The sequence below is a fragment of the Bos indicus genome, chromosome 8 (assembly GCF_029378745.1).
Source record: "Bos indicus isolate NIAB-ARS_2022 breed Sahiwal x Tharparkar chromosome 8, NIAB-ARS_B.indTharparkar_mat_pri_1.0, whole genome shotgun sequence".
NCBI lineage: Eukaryota > Metazoa > Chordata > Mammalia > Artiodactyla > Bovidae > Bos > Bos indicus.
In genome coordinates this window covers 97,074,810-97,097,151 of record NC_091767.1, presented here as the reverse complement: position 1 = coordinate 97,097,151, position 22,342 = coordinate 97,074,810, and the positions used below count along the sequence as shown (strand labels likewise).

The following is a 22,342-nucleotide window of genomic DNA, read 5'->3' as shown; positions in this document are numbered from 1 at the left end:
TTACTTGGATGATCCCGTTTATAATCCTTATTATTTTCAGCAGTAGATACAATTGATATACCCATTTTGTAGAAGAAAAAAACAGGGAAAGTGAGGTCAAGGCGCTTGCCCAGCTAGAAAGCAGCAGAACCAGAACAGAAACCCAGGAAATCTAGTGTTACAGCTCACTTTCTTAACCTCTGCACAAGACTGAGGTGAAAAAGAGGCCGGGAGTTTACCAGGACACGAGAGTCACTCAGAGGCTGGGAAAAGATTTGCCACCCTGAGAAAGTTGCAAGACCCTTTCCCAGTCATTTATCTGTAGGGATTTCATTTCAAAGCGATGGGTACTTCAAAGCATCTCTTACTTTCACCTTCTGAAAAAAGCAGCTTTTCCTGAATCCCGTGGCATTTACATACAAGCTAGGGTGCTGTCAAACACCCAGATTCTGGTGCCCAGCTCTGGGTGCCAGGTCCTTCCCTTGAAACACTGATATAGCCTCTTCAATCTATCACACTCCTCTGTGGCTCCACATTAATCCCTTAACACTAGTGGTTTCCATCACATCTTCTGCCAACTAATGCAGTTTGTGCTGGAGGAAAAAAAAAAATCTATTTTATAACTCCAAAGACATTAATAATTAACTTCCATACCACAAAACTTGTAATATCAGTTTGCTGAAATAAAGTCACCAGTAAGTATTTAATTCTTTTTTCAAGGGTGTCTTCCATTATTATTTCAGAGTGCAATTTAGTCATCAAACGTTTACTCAGCCTCATGTTTATAAACTATATAGGCCAGGGATTTAACTCTTCTGGACCTACCTGTTCTGAAAAGAGGCATGGTCATAACCCTGATGTCACACCAGGCACCTGCCTTGAAAGGAGATGACTTGTGAACTTGAAGTTCCTTACCTCTTTTAGAAATGCTGGAGCAAATCTAGAGAGTTCCCTTTATGATGCAATCAGAGGAATAACCAGAAAGCTGCCTGCCACAAAGAGGCACTGGCTTTCCGCCTCCAAAAGGCTGTTAGGAAAGTCTGCCTTTTTTAATTGAGTTTCAGAATCTTGTCTTGATTATATGACATAATAATAGTGGCTTTCCTATTCATCTGTGTAATATTGTTTTTTCACTGTGGTGGTGACTTTTGTTGAAGGCGAAGGCCTACTGCCTTAGATAAATAAGAGAAAAGCAGAAAGCTCCTCACGGCACTGGTTCCCTAACTAGAAAATGCGAAGTCCTGACTTACATATCAGGAGGGTGAGGGTTGCCAATCAAGGACTTATCCAAGTTCAATGCAGTTTAACAATCTTGGCTTAACTTTTCCATGTTATCTTCAAGCCCCAGTATCCCAAGAAATGTTTGCCATCACAACGAAAGCAACAGGGGGAGGAGGTTGCAGGTATCTTTCTTTCTTGGTTCCTCCTTTTGAAAAAGGCAATATTTTCAGAGTTAAAATAAACTGGCTGGCTCCTATGGGGTGGGGTTGAAACTCTCCAGGCCGCGGGAGGAGGGTCGGGGGTTTCCCCACGAAAACCTGCCCTCCCCTCCGGTTACAGGCCCTGGCAGCCATTGGCCGAAGACCGGCTGCAGGATCCGCAAGGGCTTCCAAGTCTCCGAACCGAGAGGGATTCCTGGGCTTGGCATAAAGGGCTGAGTGGATTCATTCGGGGCGCGATGCATTCCAAGAATGCTTCTGTGGTTGGCAAGGAGTAGGAAAATCAAGGATAACAAATATTCTAAGGAAACCTAATAGGTACCAGGAGCGTAGGACTCAACAGGTGACTTAAAGTACGAGGTAACTGGATCTCAGTGAGGGTGAGTGCACACTGCCCAGGGCTGGGGCTTCGACCTTTCCGCATCTCCTTTTTCTCTCCTGGGCTGACTCCCGGCCGCCTTTACAGACAAGGGGGCTTGGTGCAGAGGGCGGGCGGAGCCCAAGGCGCGCCTGAATCCAAACAAAACACCTCGCAAGCCTACGTTTAGAAAGCGATACCGAACACCACACTCACGTTTAAAAAAAAAAAAAAAGGCACTGTTTGCAGAGAAGATGACGGCGAAAACATTTCCCGGCTGGAAAATTACTGATCACAAACTAAGGGGGAGTGGGGGTGGGGAGGCCGAGTTATAAGACTGAAATAACGATTGCCGTTTCCTCTTCTCTTCCTGGTGGGCAGGGACGCCTGCTGCGAGCTCCGTGGGCCTTTTTCCAGTACCTGGGTCCCATCGCTTAGTTCTACTTTCTGGCACGGGGCCACTTTCCAGCTGAGACCCTTTGGGTGGGTTTGACCGCTCTAGAGCCTAAGCCAAGGGAACCAGTTGCCGTTTGACCTTTACCTCGCCACTTCACCTCTTTATGACTCAGTTTTCTCATCCATAAAGTGGAGAGTTGCGTGCTTTGCAAAGTGCTTTGAGATTCCCGGTTGAAAGGTGTCCCCGCGCCTCACGCCCCTCCCTTCTCTTCCCACCTCACATAGCGAAATTTCTTTCAGTCCCTTCCTCGCTCCTTCAGCTATCAAAACCGTAGCTCCATTTCCCATCCCGGCCTCTTTCCGCCCCTTTAAGGAGAGCACCCCTCCCGCTTTCTCAGTCTCCGGGTCCTCGCCACGCAGTTGAGGGCGCCCACCTCCCTTCTACTCCCAACCCCCACCCGGGCAGACGAGCCCAAGAAGGACCATGCGAGGCCAGGCCAAATGCCCGCACTGGCGCTCGGGGACTAGAGCAGGACTCCTGCGTGCGTATGACGGACCCGAGCTGGATGAGTCACGCGGATAATCGCGCTCTTCTCCAGCGCGCAGACTGCGCGGCAAGCGCGCACAGGAGCGGGGGTGGGGTCGCGCTACCATCCCCCTCTCCCCTACCGACCCCTCCTGGCCGCGAGCTTCGAACTCAAGGAGCGGCCCGTGGCGACGCCGACTGTCCCGGTCGCCCGGCGACCGGACCTGCGCCCCGTACCCAAATCCCCGCGCCCGGCCCGCTGCCGCCACCGCCGCCGGCGTCAGCGCGGCTCCTGCCCGCCAGCTGCCGGGCTGGCGTCACGGCCCGCCGGGCCCCGCCTGCGCCCCTCCCTCCTCCCCGCCCCCACGTGCGCTGAGTTTGTTTATTTAGCTGCCATGGCAACGCGCGGGGGGGCCGCTGGAGGGAGGGGAGAAGAAAGGGAGGGGCGGGGCCTGGCGGCGGGCCCCAGCGCGCAGCGGGTAGGAGGCGGGGGGAGGGCGGGAGCGGAGAAGTTATAAGTAAGGAGCGCGCAGCGGCCGCCGGCAGTTCCCCGGCCTGAGAGAGCGAGCGCGGCTGCGGGCGCGCGGGGAGCAGAGGCGGTGGCGGGCGGCGGCGGCACCGGGAGCCGCCAAGTGCCCCTCCCCGCCCCTCTGGCCCCCCACCCACCCAGCCACCCGCCCGCGGCCAGCGCCCATGGCCGCGCGCGCCCCGCGCAGCCCCCGGGACTCCGCGCCTCGCGCCGCCGCCCAGTCCGCAGATCCGCGCCACCGCATCCAGTCTCACCTGGCGGCGCCGCCCGCCTGCCACCCCGGCCACAGCCCCAGCGCTCACGGCGATAGCCGCGGCGACCGCGACAGCGGTGGGGGACGCTGCTGAGTCGAAGAGAGCGCAGCCTGGCCACCGGACCTACTTAATTCGCCTTGCTGATTGTCTATTTTTACGAGTTTACAGCTTTTCTAAGAACTTTTGTATACAAAGGAACTTTTTTTTTAAAGGCATCTCCCTTTTATATTTAATCCAAAGAAGAAGGATCTCGGGCAATTTGGGGTTTTGGGTTTTGGCTTCGTTTCTAAGTTTTTTTCCTCTTCGTTGGCTTTGGGGTTCGGGTACCCCTACTGCTTCGGACTCCCGAGGACCTTTTGGGCCCCCACATTAATGAGGTAGGTGCGGTACGGGGCGCAGGGTGGGGTGAGGGCGGATGGGACGCGCCAGAGCGGCGGTCGAGAGTGGCCCCTGACTTCTGCCTCTGCTCCCTACCCGGTCCGAAGGCAGCCACCTGGCGAGTCTGACATGGCTGTCAGCGACGCGCTGCTCCCGTCCTTCTCCACGTTCGCGTCCGGCCCGGCGGGAAGGGAGAAGACACTGCGTCCAGCAGGTGCCCCAAATAACGTGAGTGTCGGCCCGGGCCTTTGGGGCCCTCCGGTGGGCTTCTGTGGGTGGGATGGGGACGGGCGGAGCCCTGGGGTCAACGACGGGCAGGAGTGGCCCCGCACGGGCTCCTCCGCAGGCTACCCGGGATGGCTTCCGCGCCCTTGGCTCAGCTGTACATGCGTGTGGTCCCGACGCGGTGGAACCGCCGGGGGCGCACGCCGGGTCCGCACACGTCCCGGAGCGCGCGAGCGGCAGGGCGGGCGCGCGGGCCACCGGGCGGGAGGTGTCTGTGTCCCCAGACACTGGCTGGGCCAGAGTGAGCTTGGCGCGTAGGCGTCCCCGTGGCGAGGGCGCATCAAGAGAACCTCGGTGTCCCAAATCCGGGGGCGGCGGGAGCGTCCCTGGGATCCGGCGGGGGAGGGACCCAGGCTGGCGAGCCTCGGCGCTCGCTCACACGCAATCGGGCAGACACAACCTAACATCTTCCATATATCCACGCACCGCCTTTCCCCAGACCCGGGTGTGGGCCACGATTGCAGCACTGGCACCCACAGACCCCGGGGCCCTTCCTGCCCATCCGGTCCCCATGTCTAGGCGGTGTAGGCGCGGCGGGCCCACCACTAACATCGAGTGGCAGTTAGGGACAACACTGACTGTCTCTCTCGCGTCCTGTCCCCACAGCGCTGGCGGGAGGAGCTCTCCCACATGAAGCGACTTCCCCCGGTGCTTCCCGGCCGCCCCTACGACCTGGCGGCGGCGACCGTGGCCACCGACCTGGAGAGTGGAGGAGTCGGCGCGGCTTGCGGCAGCAGCAACCCGGCTCTCCTGCCCCGGAGGGAGACGGAGGAGTTCAATGATCTCCTGGACCTGGACTTTATCCTCTCCAACTCGCTGTCCCATCAGGAGTCCGTGGCCGCCACGGTGTCCTCGTCGGCATCAGCCTCATCCTCGTCCTCCCCGTCGAGCAGCGGTCCAGCCAGTGCGCCCTCCACCTGCAGCTTCAGCTATCCAATCCGGGCCGGGGGCGACCCGGGCGTGGCGGCGCCGGGCGGCGCGGGCGGCGGCCTCCTGTACGGCCGGGAGTCTGCACCGCCTCCGACGGCTCCCTTCAACCTGGCGGACATCAACGATGTGAGCCCCTCCGGCGGCTTCGTGGCCGAGCTCCTGCGGCCTGAATTGGACCCAGTGTACATTCCGCCGCAGCAGCCGCAGCCGCCAGGTGGCGGGCTGATGGGCAAGTTCGTGTTGAAGGCGTCGCTGAGTGCCCCTGGCAGCGAGTACGGCAGCCCGTCGGTCATCAGTGTTAGCAAAGGCAGCCCGGACGGCAGCCACCCGGTGGTGGTGGCGCCCTACAGCGGCGGGCCGCCACGCATGTGCCCCAAGATCAAGCAGGAGGCTGTCTCCTCGTGCACCGTCGGTCGGCCCCTAGAGGCCCACTTGGGCACTGGACCTCCTCTCAGCAATGGCCACCGGCCGCCTGCTCACGACTTTCCCTTGGGGCGGCAGCTCCCCAGCAGGACTACCCCGACCCTGGGTGCCGAGGAACTGCTGAGCAGCCGGGACTGTCATCCTGCCCTGCCGCTCCCCCCGGGCTTCCATCCCCACCCCGGGCCCAACTACCCTCCCTTCCTGCCCGACCAGATGCAGCCGCAGGTCCCACCGCTCCATTACCAAGGTCAGTCCCGGGGATTCATAGCTGGGGCTGGGGAGCCCTGCGTGTGCCCGCCGTCCGGGGCACACAGGATGACGCTGACCCCACCTTCTTCACCCCTAGAGCTCATGCCACCCGGTTCCTGCATGCCGGAGGAGCCCAAACCAAAGAGGGGAAGACGGTCGTGGCCCCGGAAAAGGACGGCCACTCACACTTGTGATTATGCAGGCTGCGGCAAAACCTACACGAAGAGTTCTCATCTCAAGGCACACCTGCGCACCCACACAGGTAGGAGGACGGGAAGCCGTGGAGGTGGGGGGAGCGGCTGGTGTCCAGCCTCAACACTCCTCAGGGCCTCCCTTGGGATGTGGGGTGCAGTCTATCTCCTCCATCTCCTGGATCACAGGAGAGAACAGCAAACTGGCGCCTACTATTTTGCCCAGGAGCCTTTTGCTGGGCGGATGGTATCAGTGCTTGAAAGTGCAGTTTTGTTAGGCCTTTGAAAGGCAGGGAGATTCCAGGCTGCAGGTGGGCCTCTTCTAGCTTGAGCAAAGTATTGCCCTTGTAATCAAGAAATTATGCCTTGCTGTGCAAAGTCATGATAAGTTTTTTAAGCAGTTCTGTATTCTCCACTATTTTTATTGGTTGTTCCCTTCCCGGGGTTCACCCCTCCCCCTCTCTAGTCCTAACAATTAGGTTTTATTCAAATCTCAAGGACTTAATGGTTAGGCTTGCTGAGATTCTGATTTAAGATTGTCACCGCAGAGAATCTGCGTAAGTAGGCACAGAAGGTCACTAAAGTATAGCTTTCGTTAATAATATTGGTACAGGAAAAGTAGTAGTCTCCTGTCACTTTTTAGAACCAGTTGTAGTGGGATAGGATATTATTGCTTGGTTTGGGTTAGGAGAGACACACTAACAGTCATAATTTCTAAATTTGTTTCCTGCCCCATCTTTGCTCAAAAGAATGAAAACGTTAGTCCAACAGAAGTATAGTTTTAAGTGGTTTTTGTGTTTTCTGCGATTATCTAATTTCTCTTAAAAAAAGAGAAAAAAAAAAAAAAAACCCCGTAAAATTCCTGTTTATGATCTGAAATGTAATACAGCCTTGAGAAGGTATAAAGACATTTCCTGGATCCTTTCGGAATGGGGTACTTGAGTTGGTTTGATGTCTGGCCTCCAAGTTCTTAAAATTTCATCCTTCAGGAATAGCTTCCAACAAGTTTATTTTCCTTTTCTAGGTGAGAAACCTTACCACTGTGACTGGGATGGTTGTGGGTGGAAGTTTGCCCGCTCAGATGAACTGACCAGGCACTACCGCAAACACACCGGGCACCGCCCCTTCCAGTGCCAGAAGTGCGACCGGGCATTCTCGAGGTCGGACCACCTCGCCTTACACATGAAGAGGCACTTTTAAACCCCCAAACAGTGGATGTGACCCACACTGCCAGAAGAGAATTCAGTATTTTTTACCTTTCACACTCTCTTCCCGGTGAGGGGAGGAACCCAGCTGGAAAGCACTACAATCATGGTCAAGTTCCCAACAAGTCAACTTGTGAATGGATAATCAGGAGACACAAGGAAACCAAAAGACAAACTCAAGGAAAAAAACAAACAGATGGGGTCTGTGACTGGATCTTCTATCATTCCAATTCTAAATCCAACTTGAATATATATATTCCTGGACTTACAAAACGCCAAGGGGGTGACTGGAAGTTGTGGATATCAGGGTATAAATTAGATCTGAGAGTTGGGGGGGAGGGAAGACCAGAACCCCTTGAGAATTGTTTTGATGCAATATAAGCCTAAAGATCACCTTGTATTCTGTTTGCCTTCTAAAAGCCATTATGACGATCTTAGAAGAAGAGGAAGAAATTCAGGTACAGAAAATGGTGTTTAATAGCCTAAACGATGGTGCTTGGTAAGTCTTGGTTCTAAAGGTACCAAATGAGGCCAAAGTTCTCAAACTGCTGCATACTTTGACAAGGAAAATCTATTTTTGTCTTCCGATCTACATTTATGACCTAAGTCAGGTAAATACACCTGGTTTACTTTAATCTTTTTATGCAGACAGTCTGTTATGCACTGTGGTTTCAGATGTGCAATAATTTGTACAATGGTTTATTCCCAAGTATGCCTTAAGCAGAACAAATGTTTTTTTCTATATAGTTCCTTGCCTTAATAAATATGTAATATAAATTTAAGCAAACTTCTATTTTGTATATTTGTAAACTACAAAGTAAAAAAATGAACATTTTGTGGAGTTTGTATTTTGCATACTCAAGGTGAGAATTAAGTTTTAAATAAACCTATAATATTTTATCTGAGCATTGTTTTTGTTTTGCGTTGTTTTTCCCTGGGAAAAGCACATAACAGAAACTTCAGTTTAAACCCAGTGGGTAAGGCACAGGAAAAGCACCCCCAAAAAGCCGACTTTATCTCAACAGATTAAAAGAAGACTTTTAAAAGACTACTTAGCTTTACAATGAGTACTGTCTAATGTTGTGGGGTGAAAGCTCTGAGGATTTATGATCATAGAATTAAACTTACCTAGTTCAGGTTTCTCTTTCAAATGTTCGTTAAAAGATACAGGAAAGTAGTTTCCCTACCTGACTGAACTTCAGGTAGAAACAGCTCAGTCATTCAGCTGGCTCAGTTTACTATGAGAGTAGTCATTAAACATACATGTTTCAGTTTCACATTTTTGAAGATCTTTATGGTTTGGTCTTTAAAATCAAATGAAAATTTAAGTCTCTCCCAGGCCAGGCCTTGCGCTCGGAACAATCTGTATAACAAAAGAACCTCCCCACAGCGGACAATATCAAGAACAGTTCCACAGTGCCCTCATGAGGATTAAAGGATTCACTTAGGTTTTGTGTGTAACAGATATATTACTTTTAGAGCACCAAAAGAGGATAGAACCAAAGTTTCTAGCAAATCTTTAAAACTTCATCAGTCCTCAGATAAGCCAGCCCCATTGTTTCAGTCCATTGAAACAAAAGAGGCGAAAATGGCTCAGTCACAAAACCAAGGGTAATGTAAATTTGAGTACGTTTTAAACCGTGTTTTTGTAAGTTGGTAGCATATTTCTTGAATTATTAAAGCTTAAAGCTTTTTTTACGGTGGATACCCAAGAATCTGAAGTTCGTTTGTGGCTGTCACAGAATGGAAAAAAGCATTTGTGACTCCTGTTGACATTATGTATTTGTAATGGTGATGTGGGTGACTAATTAACATTGTCAAGCGGACAGAAGCTGACTGGCATTTTCTTTAGACTGCTTATTACCTGTCCATTATAGCTGGTGTTCAGAGGTGTGTTGGCACTGTGGGTACATTTTATAAATGGAATGAAAAACAGAAATTCGTAAGAGGCTCATGGTGGATCAACACAAAGTATTTTCCTTGGCTTTTAAGAGTCCAGCATGGCTGGAAAACGTGGCATGTGTCTTAGCTTAAAAGAAAACAGGTGCATCAATAGGATGGAATTTTATGTGGCCAAGAACATATTCAAAGCATATTTAATGACATGGAAAAATGCTCACGGTATGTTAAGTGGAAAAAGCAGGATACAAGACTATAAACAATGATTCCAATTGTGTAAGTTCAAATGTGTGCATTGAAGGAGAAGAAACAAAATTAAGAGTAAAGATCGGAGGGAAACATCAAGATACTAATACTGGTTTTCTTGGGTTACATTTTTTAGTTTCCAGCTATTCCAAAATAAGTACCTATTTTAAATGGAGAAACTTTTTAAAAAAGGGTATAGGTGCAACTATTTAGGCTTTATTTTTAAAAGAGCAATTAAAGTTATTTAAACAGAAAGTCTATATTCTGTTACCCTTTTCTTTGTATTAAATTATGGTTCCTGCTCTTGGAATCCACCGCTCTCTTATACAGAGGTTTCTGGCACGTAGTTTGTGTATGAAAAGTGTTTGTCAAAAGCTTGTTTTACCATTTTCCTGTTTACTAAGAGCCTATCATCTCAGGTAGAAGAAACACCATAAAATACCAAGACGTATTAAATGTGTTTAAATTTTCTTATGTCAAAGGGAGGAAATACTGCATTAACTTTTTCTAACCTGAAGAAGAAAGCTTCGGTATCTAAAGTGAGATTTTCTGAAAATGTAACAGGACAAAAGTATTCAAGATGCACGAATAGCTAAACTATTGACTTTAGTGCCTCTCAGTTCCGAGCTCCTAGGTGTACTGTCATTACTGCGTTACAGAGCCGTTTATACTGTATAATAAAGAGTACCCAATAATTGAGATGCCTGCTTATTACATTTTCCTCATGACATTTAATTTTATATGTCCTAGATTTTAACTTGTGTGTGCGCGCACACACACACACACAGGATTAACAATAGTGTTTCCTACACATCAACAGACTTTCAGTCTCTTCCCTTCCAACAAAATGCCTCTTCCAGCAAAATAATTCTTTGAATCTGAGAACCTGTTTGACTCCTACAATCTTGTTTGGGTTTGTTAAAACAGGAAACCTCACCATCTCAAGCAGGACAATCGGGGATTAATCCTTTCCTTTAAAAACTGTCCCCGGTTTTTAGAAATCAGCAAAGTTGTTTCAGATTTGGAGAGTCACAATTTTTACGTATAATTTTTTTTTACATATGAGGAAGTTGAAGTGAGACAGTCTTTAAGCCGTGGAAGCGTCTGCAGGGAAAATATTAAAACAAGCATTAGTGGGACCCATTGTACTTTGATCTATGGGAATATCTAAATTTAGCAGCCTATGTAGCCACCTGTTCTATTATATGTTCTGGCTTCTGAAGCTCCATTCAGCATAATACCGCACACTCAGAAGTGAATTCATGGTCCTTATTCTCTTTCTCCCCACCTTCACCTTTCTCCCTGTCTTGTAAAACACACAGACGCCATCCAGACCTACCCAAACCTTTTTTGTGTATTTATCATTTTGTCCTTGTACTTATTATTATATATTAGCCTTTTATGTGTTTTATTTCCTCGTCTTTCCTAAGCACATTTTACACATTATTGTATAGTGACATGTTTTTACAGCACTAAGCTGAAACTATTTCTGCTTCTTAAAAGTTTAGGAAACTCATTCACTGTTCACATGCAGAGCACTCAGTAATATTTCATACAAAACTACCAAGAATTGTCTACATAACGAATGCTGTGGAATATATCACGGAATGTTCTATATTCCGTGAAAATGCAAAGATAGTACTGTTCGAATTGGAATGCTTTTGATTGCATTTGATTGTATAATATCTTTATTTTCCCCCACATTAAGTGAAACTAAAACGCAAGTTGAGAACAGACACCCTTTGGAAAGCTTTAACTTAGACCAAAAAAATAAATTTTAAGTAAATTTCTCACCATCTCCTAAAAAAACTAATAAATTCTTAAATCCTTCTGAAGTACCTAGGGGTTCAAAGCCCTGGTCACAGTCAAAATGCAAAGGAAACCATCTGCTAAAATGTTAGCATAAACACATAAAATCTTTCAGGCTGCCCTCTCAGCTACTATAGGCAGCTGCCTTAGTTTTGGGGGAGGTAGGGCATGGTGTAGGAATATCAGTCAAGTTGCTTCTCTGGAAACACAAACATCCGGAACCCATCTTTCTAATTGTTTTCCCCGATGCCTGTGCTATAATATCACTTTTTCGAATTGTTTCAGTCTTCTCAACACCCTAAATGAGTCAGCATGTTGCAACGCGTCCTCCCAAATGTCATTCGCCACTTGTTCTTAAAGGAAAAGGAGGAAATAAATAGAATTCTAATTTAGTAACAACGACAGGAAATAAATTCACACTTCTAGAATCCCTCTGACATTTGGGTATGCCTACTAGAACATTTCTCATTGATACAACACAATAATTATTATGTTCCAAAGTATGAGGGCCATGTGCCATCTTTTTTTTTTCCTTTCCACGTGTATGTTACATGTTATCATCTAAACAGAAAAAGAAAGGAGAAAAAGCTGTTTATGGAGAGACAGATCAATAGATGGGTGGATGAAGCTGCAGGTAGAGAGTGGACAATTATCTAAAATTAAATAGGGAAGAGTCAAGGATGTCCAGTCCAAGGTATCTGAGGCTGAGAGGTTGAGTGGGGTTACAACACCTGTCGCAGCTATAATATTTGCATCTGTACTCCCAGGTACTCGATCAACATATTACTAAATGGTGACCAGATTATCAAGGCACAAAGCAAATGCACTCACACCCTCTACCTGCATTGTTGTTGTTTAGTCACTAAATCATGTCCAACTCTTTGCAGCCTCATGGACTGTTACCCGCTGGGTTCCTCTGTCCATGGGATTTCTCAGGCAAGAATACTGGAGTGGGTTGCCATTTCCCTCTCCAGGGGGATTGAACTTGCATCTCCTGCATTGGCAGGTGTATTCTTTACCACTGAGCAACCAGGGAAGTCCAACTCTACCTGCATGACCTCTTAAAAAAGCTAAAATGGATAAGCCACTTTACAGGAAATTGAAGGAACTCTAGATACACTTGCTGAAAGCCAACAAGAAGCGTGAATTTGTGAAAACCATAAGCAGAGTCTCTTTGTCATGACACATGGAAGGAATTTTTCAGTAAAGACAAGCATACCCCTTTTCTGATCCTGGTCACTTTTGCTGATATATATAGTCACCTCTTATTTCTGCACAACTGTCTGAGTTGTCTGAAGCATTTACATGCTCCATCACCTCAAAAAATCCTTAGAACAAAAGGTAGGGGTGGGATTTCCCTCTCTCATCCCCATTTTATGGACGAAGAAACCAAGGTTTCCTTTACAGGTTAGTGTTTTGTTTTTGTTTCTCATTCTTGCTGACATGCTCAAAGCATTTCTCTTCTAATGCTTTTGTCCTCAATCTGCTGGGCTGGTAGGGCTACAGGCAAAATGGATACACCCCAATTCAGAAGGATTTACTAACATCCCGTTTCTTCCAGTAAACCTGTTTAGGAGTCAAAAGCCCCAGACTTTCTGTCTCCCAGTTAACATGAGACTGCCTTTGTCAAGGTAGACAAGATGGGGAAGTTTCCTGCAGAAGTTTCTGGAGCTGATCACTCTGCCACGAATATGATTTACACTTTTAGTGTGAGGTGGAAGAACAGCACCTGTGTCTGTCTCAGCACACAGTTTTCCCAGTCAAATAGATCTGGTCAAGCCCCTTCTCTACTCATTACCTTCCCAATGTCCCTAGGACCTAGTGGGTAAAGATTTAAATTGTGGCCCCCCACTACTTGTCAAGCTTCATCTCCTTAAGTGTCCAATCATACTGTAAGTGTACCAGCCAGGCAAAACTACTCTGGAACCCTCAGCGCATGATGTTTCAGCCTTTGAGCCTTTGCTGGCAGACCCTGGCCTCTGCTGCTTCTCAAAAGACCCATATTCCCCTGACAAGCACTCATGTATCCTTCATAGGTAATTCTTAAAAAGCCCTCCCACCCCTTCACTCTAGATCTTTCCTTAAAATCATTTCCTTATAGGTCACAAAATTTTATACATACCACTAAATATAAAATAGATAACCAACAAGACCCTCTCTATATCACTCTTTATTTCTGTCTTATAAAAACCTGTAACGGAAAAGAATCTATAAAAAGAAAAAAAACTATATATATATATATATATTTGAGTCATGAGTCATTTGTTGTATATCTGAAACTAACACAGCATTGTAAATCATCTATATTTCAATAAAAACTTAAAAAAAAAATATTTTATGGGCTTGGCTCCCCCAGCAGACATGAGCTCCTGAAGGGCACTGGAAGCTTTCCTTATGTGCCCTTGAATACCTGTAGTTACTGGATTTCATTGAATACAACTAATCATTTATTGATTATTTAGCCCCAAATCCTGGCATTTCTTTTTAAAGGACTCCTCCTTGCTGGGTGTTTTTGAGTATTGATTCTGTAAAGAATGTTGTTCATGGCTGGATGGGAGAGGGGTGGTGTTGATGTGTATTAGGGGAGGCAGATGGGTTCCGGTGACCCGCTGGAAGTAGTTAGGAGACTATTGGGCATGGCCTTCAGGAAGCCAGAATTTGGGGAAAGGAAGTATTTTTTTCTTCCCTTGGGATACCCATTGTGCCTCCTCTCAAGGGTGAAAATATAAGTAAGTGAACTGTGAACGACAAGCAAACACTTTAAAAGCTTTAAGAAGCTACTTTCCATTCTAGGATCCTGGATAGGCCAGTCTGCCCAAATAAGGGAGGATCACCTATTCTTCAAGTTTGTTGTTCTTCAAGCTTGAGACTCTCCTTGCTGCCTGGATGACAGTAATTTTCTTACTTCTGAACATGTCTAAACTGTTCTAGAAAACTGACTCTAGAAAACAGTGCATAGAATTGACAAATGTTCCTCCCTGCCTTTGAGGCATTGTTACTGCCTCGCGGAGGAATGAATAACAGACTGTAAGCACTGAAAGCTATAAAACTACACAGGCGGTCTGAGCACAAAAGGGTCTTCAAGACCCTTCAACTCAAGGAGAGAACTGAGGCCAGGATAAAAGACTGGAACTTGCCCAAGGTCACATCAAGTGGGGATCTGAACACTGTTGAGGACCTAGGTCTCACTGAAAAAGCCAAGAGCTGATGGCTCCAGCCTGAGAACCCAAGGGAACAGTAGAAGAGGATGCAGATTTTTTTTTTTTACAATACATACATCATTTTTTTAAAAGGTAAGTTCTAAATTCAATGTGATATTGTGCTCTGATGTCCCAAAATTGTTTCATTATTCTCTGTTGTGCTTCTATAGTATTGCGTTACCAGCTAAGATGGGGACTATTCATTCACCACCATGCTCCTCACTGGAGAACATAGGAACCATTTCCTAAAAGTATAAAAATATAATTCTGACTTGTTCTGCTTTCTGTTTCCATGCAACTTCATTCAAACATATATAATCTGTTCAACACCTACCTTACCAGCAACCGTGCAAAAAGCAATGGAACCAAAAATGAATCAGTACATATAAATGTGCATGTCTACAGATATTTTTCCCTAATGCAATTGCTCTATCCACATTGTAACCCAGTAAAAATTGTTTACCTTCCTTGGAAAAGTGATTGGATAGTTAGTTCTTTGAAAGACTTAACTACGTTGACTACAACCACATGAGCCATTTTCTCCCTACAATTTTCTTGATTGCTTATTATTTTAGATACCTCCAACTTGTTTATCAGGCACATGTTAAAGCATGTTGAAACGCGTTATTCAGGTTCAGCATGAAGGATTTGGCATTATTCAACAAAATATCATAAACTTCTGTTGAAATGAATGATTCCAGCAATGTGGAGCTTCATCTGCAAATCCAGGTACCTTCTGTCTCTAAAGTTTGGAGACTGTATATCTAGACCAGGGGAACAACCTGATTTTGCTCTAAGCACAATGAATTTTATGATTATGCAGCATAACTGACTTCATAGGTTCTTTTGGTGCCTGGTGCCAAAGTTTGTAGAAACAGGGGAGGCTTTGCCTAAGGGATTCTTTGCATTAAAGACTTTGTTAGGCAAAGCCAGCCTGGCATGGGAGTCTGATTTGCAATTTGTGTCTTTGTAAAAGGATTAGAAGATCCCTATTGTTTAATGTTTGGATCTCAATTTGCATTTGGAAGCACATGACCTCTTCTAGGTTTAGAGTTTTTTATTTTCATTTTCTTGTTCTGATATACAATCAATACTGCCTGTGAAAAAAACTGATAATACGGCACAGACAAATGTTTGCACTGATTAAGTCAGATCAGTTTTCTCTATGAATGGTGGAGTCTACTCAGGCTCCAGCAATACTGAGCCAGTGATCTATTTAGCAACTGATAAATAACTCATAGGAATAGGTACGCACACATTTTCATTTATTATTTCCTTAATTAGAATGTGTGGCACTCTGGGCTTTTTTAAAAAATCTTTCTAAAGCACTACAGACGGCTGATGAGGCAGTAAATCTACAAAAAGAACAGAAAGGAAAAAAAAAAAATCCTCTGACCACCTCAGGACCTATTTGAACACTTCCGTCCAATGTCCTCCTTTATAAAGAAAGGTTTGAGAAAAATTATTGTAGGTTTGCGATAACAAAATTCTCAGCTATACGTGATATTTAACTACCTGTCCTTTGGTAAACAATTTTTAACTAACATTTGCTTTGACAATGTTCCCAGATTGGCCACACAGAACTTGGAGAAGAAATTGCGTGAGGAGGAACAATTTCTTAGATGCTAGGTTTAGGAGACATGGTTTATTTGTTTGTTTTTTTTTTTCTTTTTAACTCTTTGGTTTCTCCATCCTTGGTCTTTGCCATTGACCACAAGAAAACATTTCTTGCATGTTTGGAGGAAGGTCCTGGGAACCTGGAGTTGCTGGTTGAGCGAGCTGGAGGTAGATGGAAAGCATTCACGTTCACGGAGTACCCATGGTATGCCAAGGACTTGGCTAGATGTTTACTGTTTTATGATTATGCCCATTTTGTAGTAGAGAAGACCAAGGCCCAGAGGAGGCAAGTGACTCACCCAAGGTCACATAGCTGTGATGGGAAGTTAGATCTACCTGATTCCTAAGCTGAGGCTTTTTCTGCCACATCACACCACCTCCCAGGTAAACTCAAGCTAACTTCATTTGGAGGTTTTTCTGTTCCTCACCTCCGTGGAATATGTTAGTTTTTAAAACTAAACAGGGGTTAATTTGGTGTACAGGAAGCTATAAGGACAAGACTAACCTAATCTACTCTTCTTTCTAATAGACATAAGTAATCTTATCTGTCATTCCATTAAAAATACACCACATTCTTCTGTGCTCCAGTTTGGATAATGACTCAAGAAAAGGCAGTCCGTTTCTGCATCGCAGCACCCGCACAGCTTCTATAAAATCATCAAAAGTAAGTAAGCCATGCTTTTTTCCTGGGTATTTCATTCACTGATTCCAAAAGTACTTGACACAGGTATTCAATCTGTTAGAATAAAGACTAGCATTTGACAGTTAGGCCAGTTGGAGGCTAGCCTAAGAGAGTGTCTTGTGCGGAAGATCATACACTCCAAGGCCCCCCCTGAATGGAGAATGCCCAACAGGAAATCAGCCAAAAGGAGTGGCATGCTGGAGGGTTGTACTTTGAGCCCACATTTCTCAGCCACGTCCCATGGGAAACACTCTCACCGCCATCTTCCAAAATGCTCTGCTAACATTCTCCTAATGCTCCCAATATCTGAAGATAATCCCTTTTCCCCTAACCGGGATCTCAACCTAAAATAGATCTGGGTCTGTGCCTCGGGGCATGGACGGATGACTCATAGAGCCATTTCTGATCTCGGAAGCAGGGGAGGCTCTGCAGAGCACGGGAGCATAGTCTGGGAGCTGGTTAATACTTAAGGAACACATGGCCGACAGAACCAGAGGGAGTTCCAAGAAACATGTCACCTGAAGAAGCGGAGCCCCCACCTGAAGAAGCTAAGGCCCCCAAGTTTCCACATTTAACGCTGCTGTAGAATCTCATTCCCGTCTAGGACTGTTTAGACCCTCATCCTCAGTCTACATCAGGCCATCGACTGACCTGCTCGGCAAAACCCAGAGGTCCCTGAACTTTAAGCGTAGGTGGCAAATGGGCAGATTTTTAATATGAGAGCATGATTCAGCATTAGCAGCAGCAGAAAGAAAAATAGTCCCTCCTAAAAAAATGTACTGATGGAACTTCCCTGGAGGTCGAGTGGTTAATATCGTGCTTCCACTGAAGGAGGCACAGGTTCCACCCCTGATTGGGGAACTAAGATTTCACATGCGGCACAGTCTAAATAAATAAATAAACAAATAGATATTTCAAAATTTTTAAAAATTCTTAAAAACTTAAAACGGGCTGATTTGGCACGTTTCCTACAGTTGAGTTTGGTTTTGTTTTATTTTTCTCCTTTAGCTCATTCTTATTATCTGAGCTAGATTCGCATCCAAATCTTTCTGTCCAGCAGCACAATGTAGGTTAAGGAAGTCCTAGGGCAACTTAGGCTTCCCGGGTGGCACAGGGGTAAAGAATCCGCCTGCCAATGCAGGAGATGCTAGTAGGGAAGAGCCTCTGGAGGAGGAAATGCCAACTTACTCCAGTATTCTTGCTTGGGAAATCTCATGAACAGAGTAGCCTGGTGGGCTACAGTCCATGAGGTCGCAAAAGACTCAGACACAACTTAGTGACTAAACAACACAAAAACATTTATTAAGGTTTACTACATGCCCTCCTCATACTCAGTATTTGACATGTATTTTTCTCATTTGGTCTCCTCAATAACCCTTATTAGGCAAACATAATTATTCATCTCATTTTAAGGATGAGGGCTCTGAGGCCAAGAAAGTTTAGGGAACTTGCCTAGAATCACAAAACCAGTGAGGAGTGAAGCTGGAATTAAACTTGATTCCACCCAGTCCCAAGTTCTCAAGCCATATGCTCTTTAGATACAGAAGAATGTTCAGGAGAAGTTAGCTGGAGGGGGAGACACCTATATAGTACAATCCAACTTGATAAAAATATACCTACATTTATGTGTTTTGGGATATATTTGCATTGGGAAAGTTCTAGAAGGACGACTCAAATGTCAATTCCTTGGAGCAACCTTCCCTGGCCGAGGGGAGAACCCTCCCACTCTGTCCCTGGTATTTTTTATCTTTTATTGTGCTGGATTTTTCCACAGGGCACCATTAGCTGAGGTGTATCATATACTAGATACATGTATTGTCTAGCTCCCCTGTAGAAGGAGGGGTAACAATGCCTAACAAATTGCTTGGCATGCAGTAAATGCTTAATAAATATTTGTTGACTGGAGCAAATGTACTAAACCCTTAATGTTGATTTTTTTTTCCCCTCTCTCTTGCTGTCGAACAAAAACAATTTATATTCTTCTTTTTTTTTTTTAATTTAGATTCTTGATCTTAGATGATTTTCTTTTTTTTTTTTTTTCCATGTTTCCTCCGAAATTCTATAAGGAAAAAAGGAAAAGAACATATGTATCTCTGTGACTGATTCATGTTGATGTTTGTTAGAAAGCAACACAATATCATAAAGCAATTATCTTTCAATTAAAAATAATTTTTTTTTAAAAGATAAAGAAGCTGTTTCCACATAAGGACAAGAACCTAAATCGGTTTACTTGAAGATGCAAAAGGATCTCCTCCATGCCGGACATACACCTTAAGAACAGAAAGTTCCTAGAAGAGGAAACCATTGGAAATCCACTTAGGTTAACTTGCCTTGAGTCAAAAAAGGCTCATTAATGTTTCAACTGCTAATCCATTTAGTGTCCTATTCACCCTGATGACTTCTAGGAGCATCCCTCTGGTGGTTTTAGAAAGATAACCCTTCCAATCACTAGGCTCAATTGAGCAACAGGGAAGGACAATAGACTGCAGAGGAAGGGGCTGATTGAAGTGTTTGGGATGAATGGAAGACTGCCTATCAGGACAACGAGAAAATGAAAGGAACATCTGAAATGAGCTGATATGAGTTGAGCAGGTTTTATCCCAATAATAAACTCTCCTTTCTCCTCTCAAAAGGATTAGGGAGTGTCTTGTCTTCAAGTCCCATGGCCTTGATCTTCTTTTGTACTGTTCAATTCACTTTAAAACCAGCGGTGGTTATTTGTTTAATTTTTCTTTTTTTCCATTCCCAGCCATGTTCTTCTGAAGGAGGACTTTTACCCCATCAGCAGCTTCAAGATCCATCGACAAGTCAGGAGCACAGTATCCCTGAATTCCGGGCAGAGGAGGGGGCTGCTTTGGCTCACTTCCTTCCTCCTTCCCCAAACAGAATCCAGCTCCTATATAAAATTCATAAATTCTTGGCAGGAAAGAAATCCTCCCATTGGAAGGAACAGATGTTCTACGAGTAACTTTTGCCATCATAACTCTATTCCTAATATCATACTTTTAAAGTGTGGGGGGATGTTAACTTTTTTTTTTTTAAATGTCAACATGTTCTGGGCAGCTTTTCCATCTCCATCTGTGGCATACACATCACCAACCCTCCCACCACCCTTTTTTAAATTTCCAGAGACTAGTTGGGAATTGGAAAGATATTAAAAAGTGAAAGTGGAAAATTCAATTCAAGAAGTATGCTAATGTATAAACTAATGCAAAGTAACATGATATTTCCCTCCCAGTTGTAAATCTCAGAAACATTCTTTTCCTTGTCCTCTTAGAACTTGGAGGGGTCTGCAAGACCTTTTTAACAGGCAGAATGACCAATTAAATTCAGGGGTGATTACTGGTAACAGAATTCCTTGAGAGTTACCTATTCATAACTTTCCCCTTCTAAAGAAAGCCTCAATTGGTGCTTCAAATTCAAGAGGCTACCAGGCCATTTTCACTTAGTTATCACCTCGTTAAACTGCCCACCTTAAATGCCCGTATCCCAGGTGACCGCGGAGAAGGGTCAAGGTCAGTGGATGCCTCTTACCTCGCCTGGATATAACTTTGGAAAGCATGACCTCGCCTCTGTGGGGTTCCCTCGCCCAGGTACAGTGATGCCCACTTGCAGCTGCTTTGGCGAGGGCCAGAGCGCCTGCTGGCTGTGGCCTGGCCTCAAATACTCCTGAACACGTTTCGGTTCAAAGTCAGAATTCGGTGAGCAGGCTGGGTGGGGAGTGAAATCTTCAGGGCAGAGGGAGAGAAAGGTGACAGTTTGGGCGGGGTGGGACGCAGCGGCCCGACATTCAAATGCGCCGGGGATACTCCCGGAGTCCCAGCTCTTGGTCTGGGTTTCCCCTCCTCCGTCTGATCGGAGCCAGTGGAGTCCAAATCCCCCGAACCCCAGCGGGGCCCGTGCCGAGCCTGCCGCGTCTACCCCGGAAGACGCGGTTCCTGAAACTTTTCTGTGCCCAAGTGGAGGTGTAAGTGAGAGCGTGCAGGGCGCGGGGGGTTGTCTCTGGGGCCCGGATCGGCGTTCTCTGCATCCCGGCGGGAAGGTTGGTCTGTGCTTAGGCGCCGGGAGGTAGCGGGGGCCAATGCTGGGGCGAGAGCGGCGCACCGGGGTGCCGCGGCCCCGGGGCGCCGGGAGCTGGAGGCGGGCGCAGCGCCGCGCGCGGTCTGCAGTGCCCCCAGCCGGCCGGTTCGGCTGAGGTCCGCTGGCGGCCTCAGGGCCGGGTGCCGAGCCGTACCTCTGCGTGCGAGACGCGTCCCTCTTCGTCCCTGCGGAGGCTGACCCAGTGTTACGAAATTTACCATCAGTTCGAGGCGGATTCTCAGTCTGGTTCTGTCACTTACTGGCTTCTTGCCCCCTGGAGCTGTGGACGTCTGCCTCCCTTTGGCTAATGTGTATAATACCCCAGACAAATTGATGAAATAGTTGAGAATGCGCCGTCAAGTGCCCGGTATACAGTAAGTGAAGTAAAAGTCTCTCAGTCATGTCCGACTCTGCGACCCCATGGACTGTAGCCTGCCAGGCTCCTCTGTCATTCTCCAGGCCAGAATACTGGAATGCGTAGCCTTTCCCTTCTCCAGGCGGTCTTACCAACCCAGGGATCGAACCCAGGCGGATTCTTTACCAGCTGAGCCACTAGGGAAGCCCAAGAATACTGGAGTGGGTAGCCTATCCCTTCTTCAGCGGATCTTCCCGCCCCAGGAGTCTAACCCAGATCTTCTGCATTGCAGGTGAATTTTTTACCAGCTGAGCTACTAGGGAAGCCATATATATACTATATAGTATAATATATGTATATGGGATGTGGGTATACAGTAAGTACTCATTAAATGGTGACCCTCACCACCACCACCGTCACCATCATCATTAGCTGGCTAGGCTTTGGAAGGGGGTCTCACCGAAGTCTCTGCTCTTCAATGGTGGGTCTGAGGGGAGGACAGGGAGAGATGGTTTCTGCCTCCCCTCTGAAGTGGAAAAGGAACCTAAGCACCCAGCTGGAGTCCTGCCTTCCTGTGCCTTAGACTCCACCTCTAACTGCGGACTCAGCCATCCCCTCTTTGAACTAATATTCTCATTGCAAAATAGGAATACTCATCCCCAACTCAGAGTTGTTGCAAGACAAGAAATGCAGAGCTCCTGATACATAGTTGATGCTCAGGAAAGTCCCCATCCACCCATGTGGCCCCCAGCCAGCAGGTCCCAGAACACCTGTATAGGTAGCACATAGCAGGCACAGCGCAAGCCCCTTTCCCCTTTACACTGGCAGTCAGCAGGCCCAGGGTCCCTCTCCTGACACAGGGGAGGTGCTCAATGCAAGCCCCGCCCACCTAGCTGTCAGTCAGTGTGCCATTTATTGAGTCGTTACTCTGTACCTCTTCTATCCCCGTCTGACCCGGACAGCTTGGGCTGCAGGAGGCTTTAACTCTGAGGTCCTTCTACTTCACCTCCCCTGGGGTGTCCCCTCCCCCAGACACCTCGGATCCCTTCTGGAAATTAGTAGTGTTGGAAATAGTAAGAACACACACTCCTGATGTTGAAGTAATGGAATGTATAGTCAGAGAACCTGGCTGTCAAGAACAGCTCTACCAGTTCCTGTCTTTATCTCGCAACCTCTCTGAACCTCAGTTAACTTATCTTTTAAAACTGAGGCAATAATACCTTCTGGGGTGACGAGTGTGAGGGTCTATGAATACATGTATATAAGAGCACCAAGCACACAGTAGTATTTAGTAAATACTAACTTTTATTTG

General features: G+C 46.5%; 1 protein-coding gene and 1 long non-coding RNA gene across 3 annotated transcripts; one reads left to right on the top strand and one right to left on the bottom strand.

The window, feature by feature from the left end:
- Positions 1–3,279: 3,279 nt before the first annotated feature.
- Positions 3,280–8,047, top strand: KLF4 (KLF transcription factor 4). Of its 2 annotated transcripts, XM_019966690.2 has the most exons (5): positions 3,288–3,858; positions 3,967–4,087; positions 4,751–5,744; positions 5,844–6,008; positions 6,962–8,047. In XM_019966690.2, exons 1-5 carry the CDS (start codon positions 3,854–3,856, stop codon positions 7,135–7,137), a joined length of 1,461 nt encoding a protein of 486 aa, XP_019822249.2. In that variant the 5' UTR covers positions 3,288–3,853; the 3' UTR covers positions 7,138–8,047. The 2 variants fall into 2 exon arrangements, with proteins under 2 accessions (XP_019822247.2, XP_019822249.2); XM_019966688.2 differs by having other exon boundaries at positions 3,280–3,858; positions 4,751–6,008.
- Positions 8,048–17,868: 9,821 nt separating this feature from the next.
- LOC139184473 (uncharacterized) lies at positions 17,869–20,739 on the bottom strand. The gene is made up of 2 exons (XR_011567970.1): positions 20,130–20,739; positions 17,869–18,654 (listed from the first exon to the last, which is right to left on the bottom strand). It is a non-coding gene; the product is annotated as an uncharacterized lncRNA (long non-coding RNA).
- Between the last annotated feature and the right edge of the window lie 1,603 nt (positions 20,740–22,342).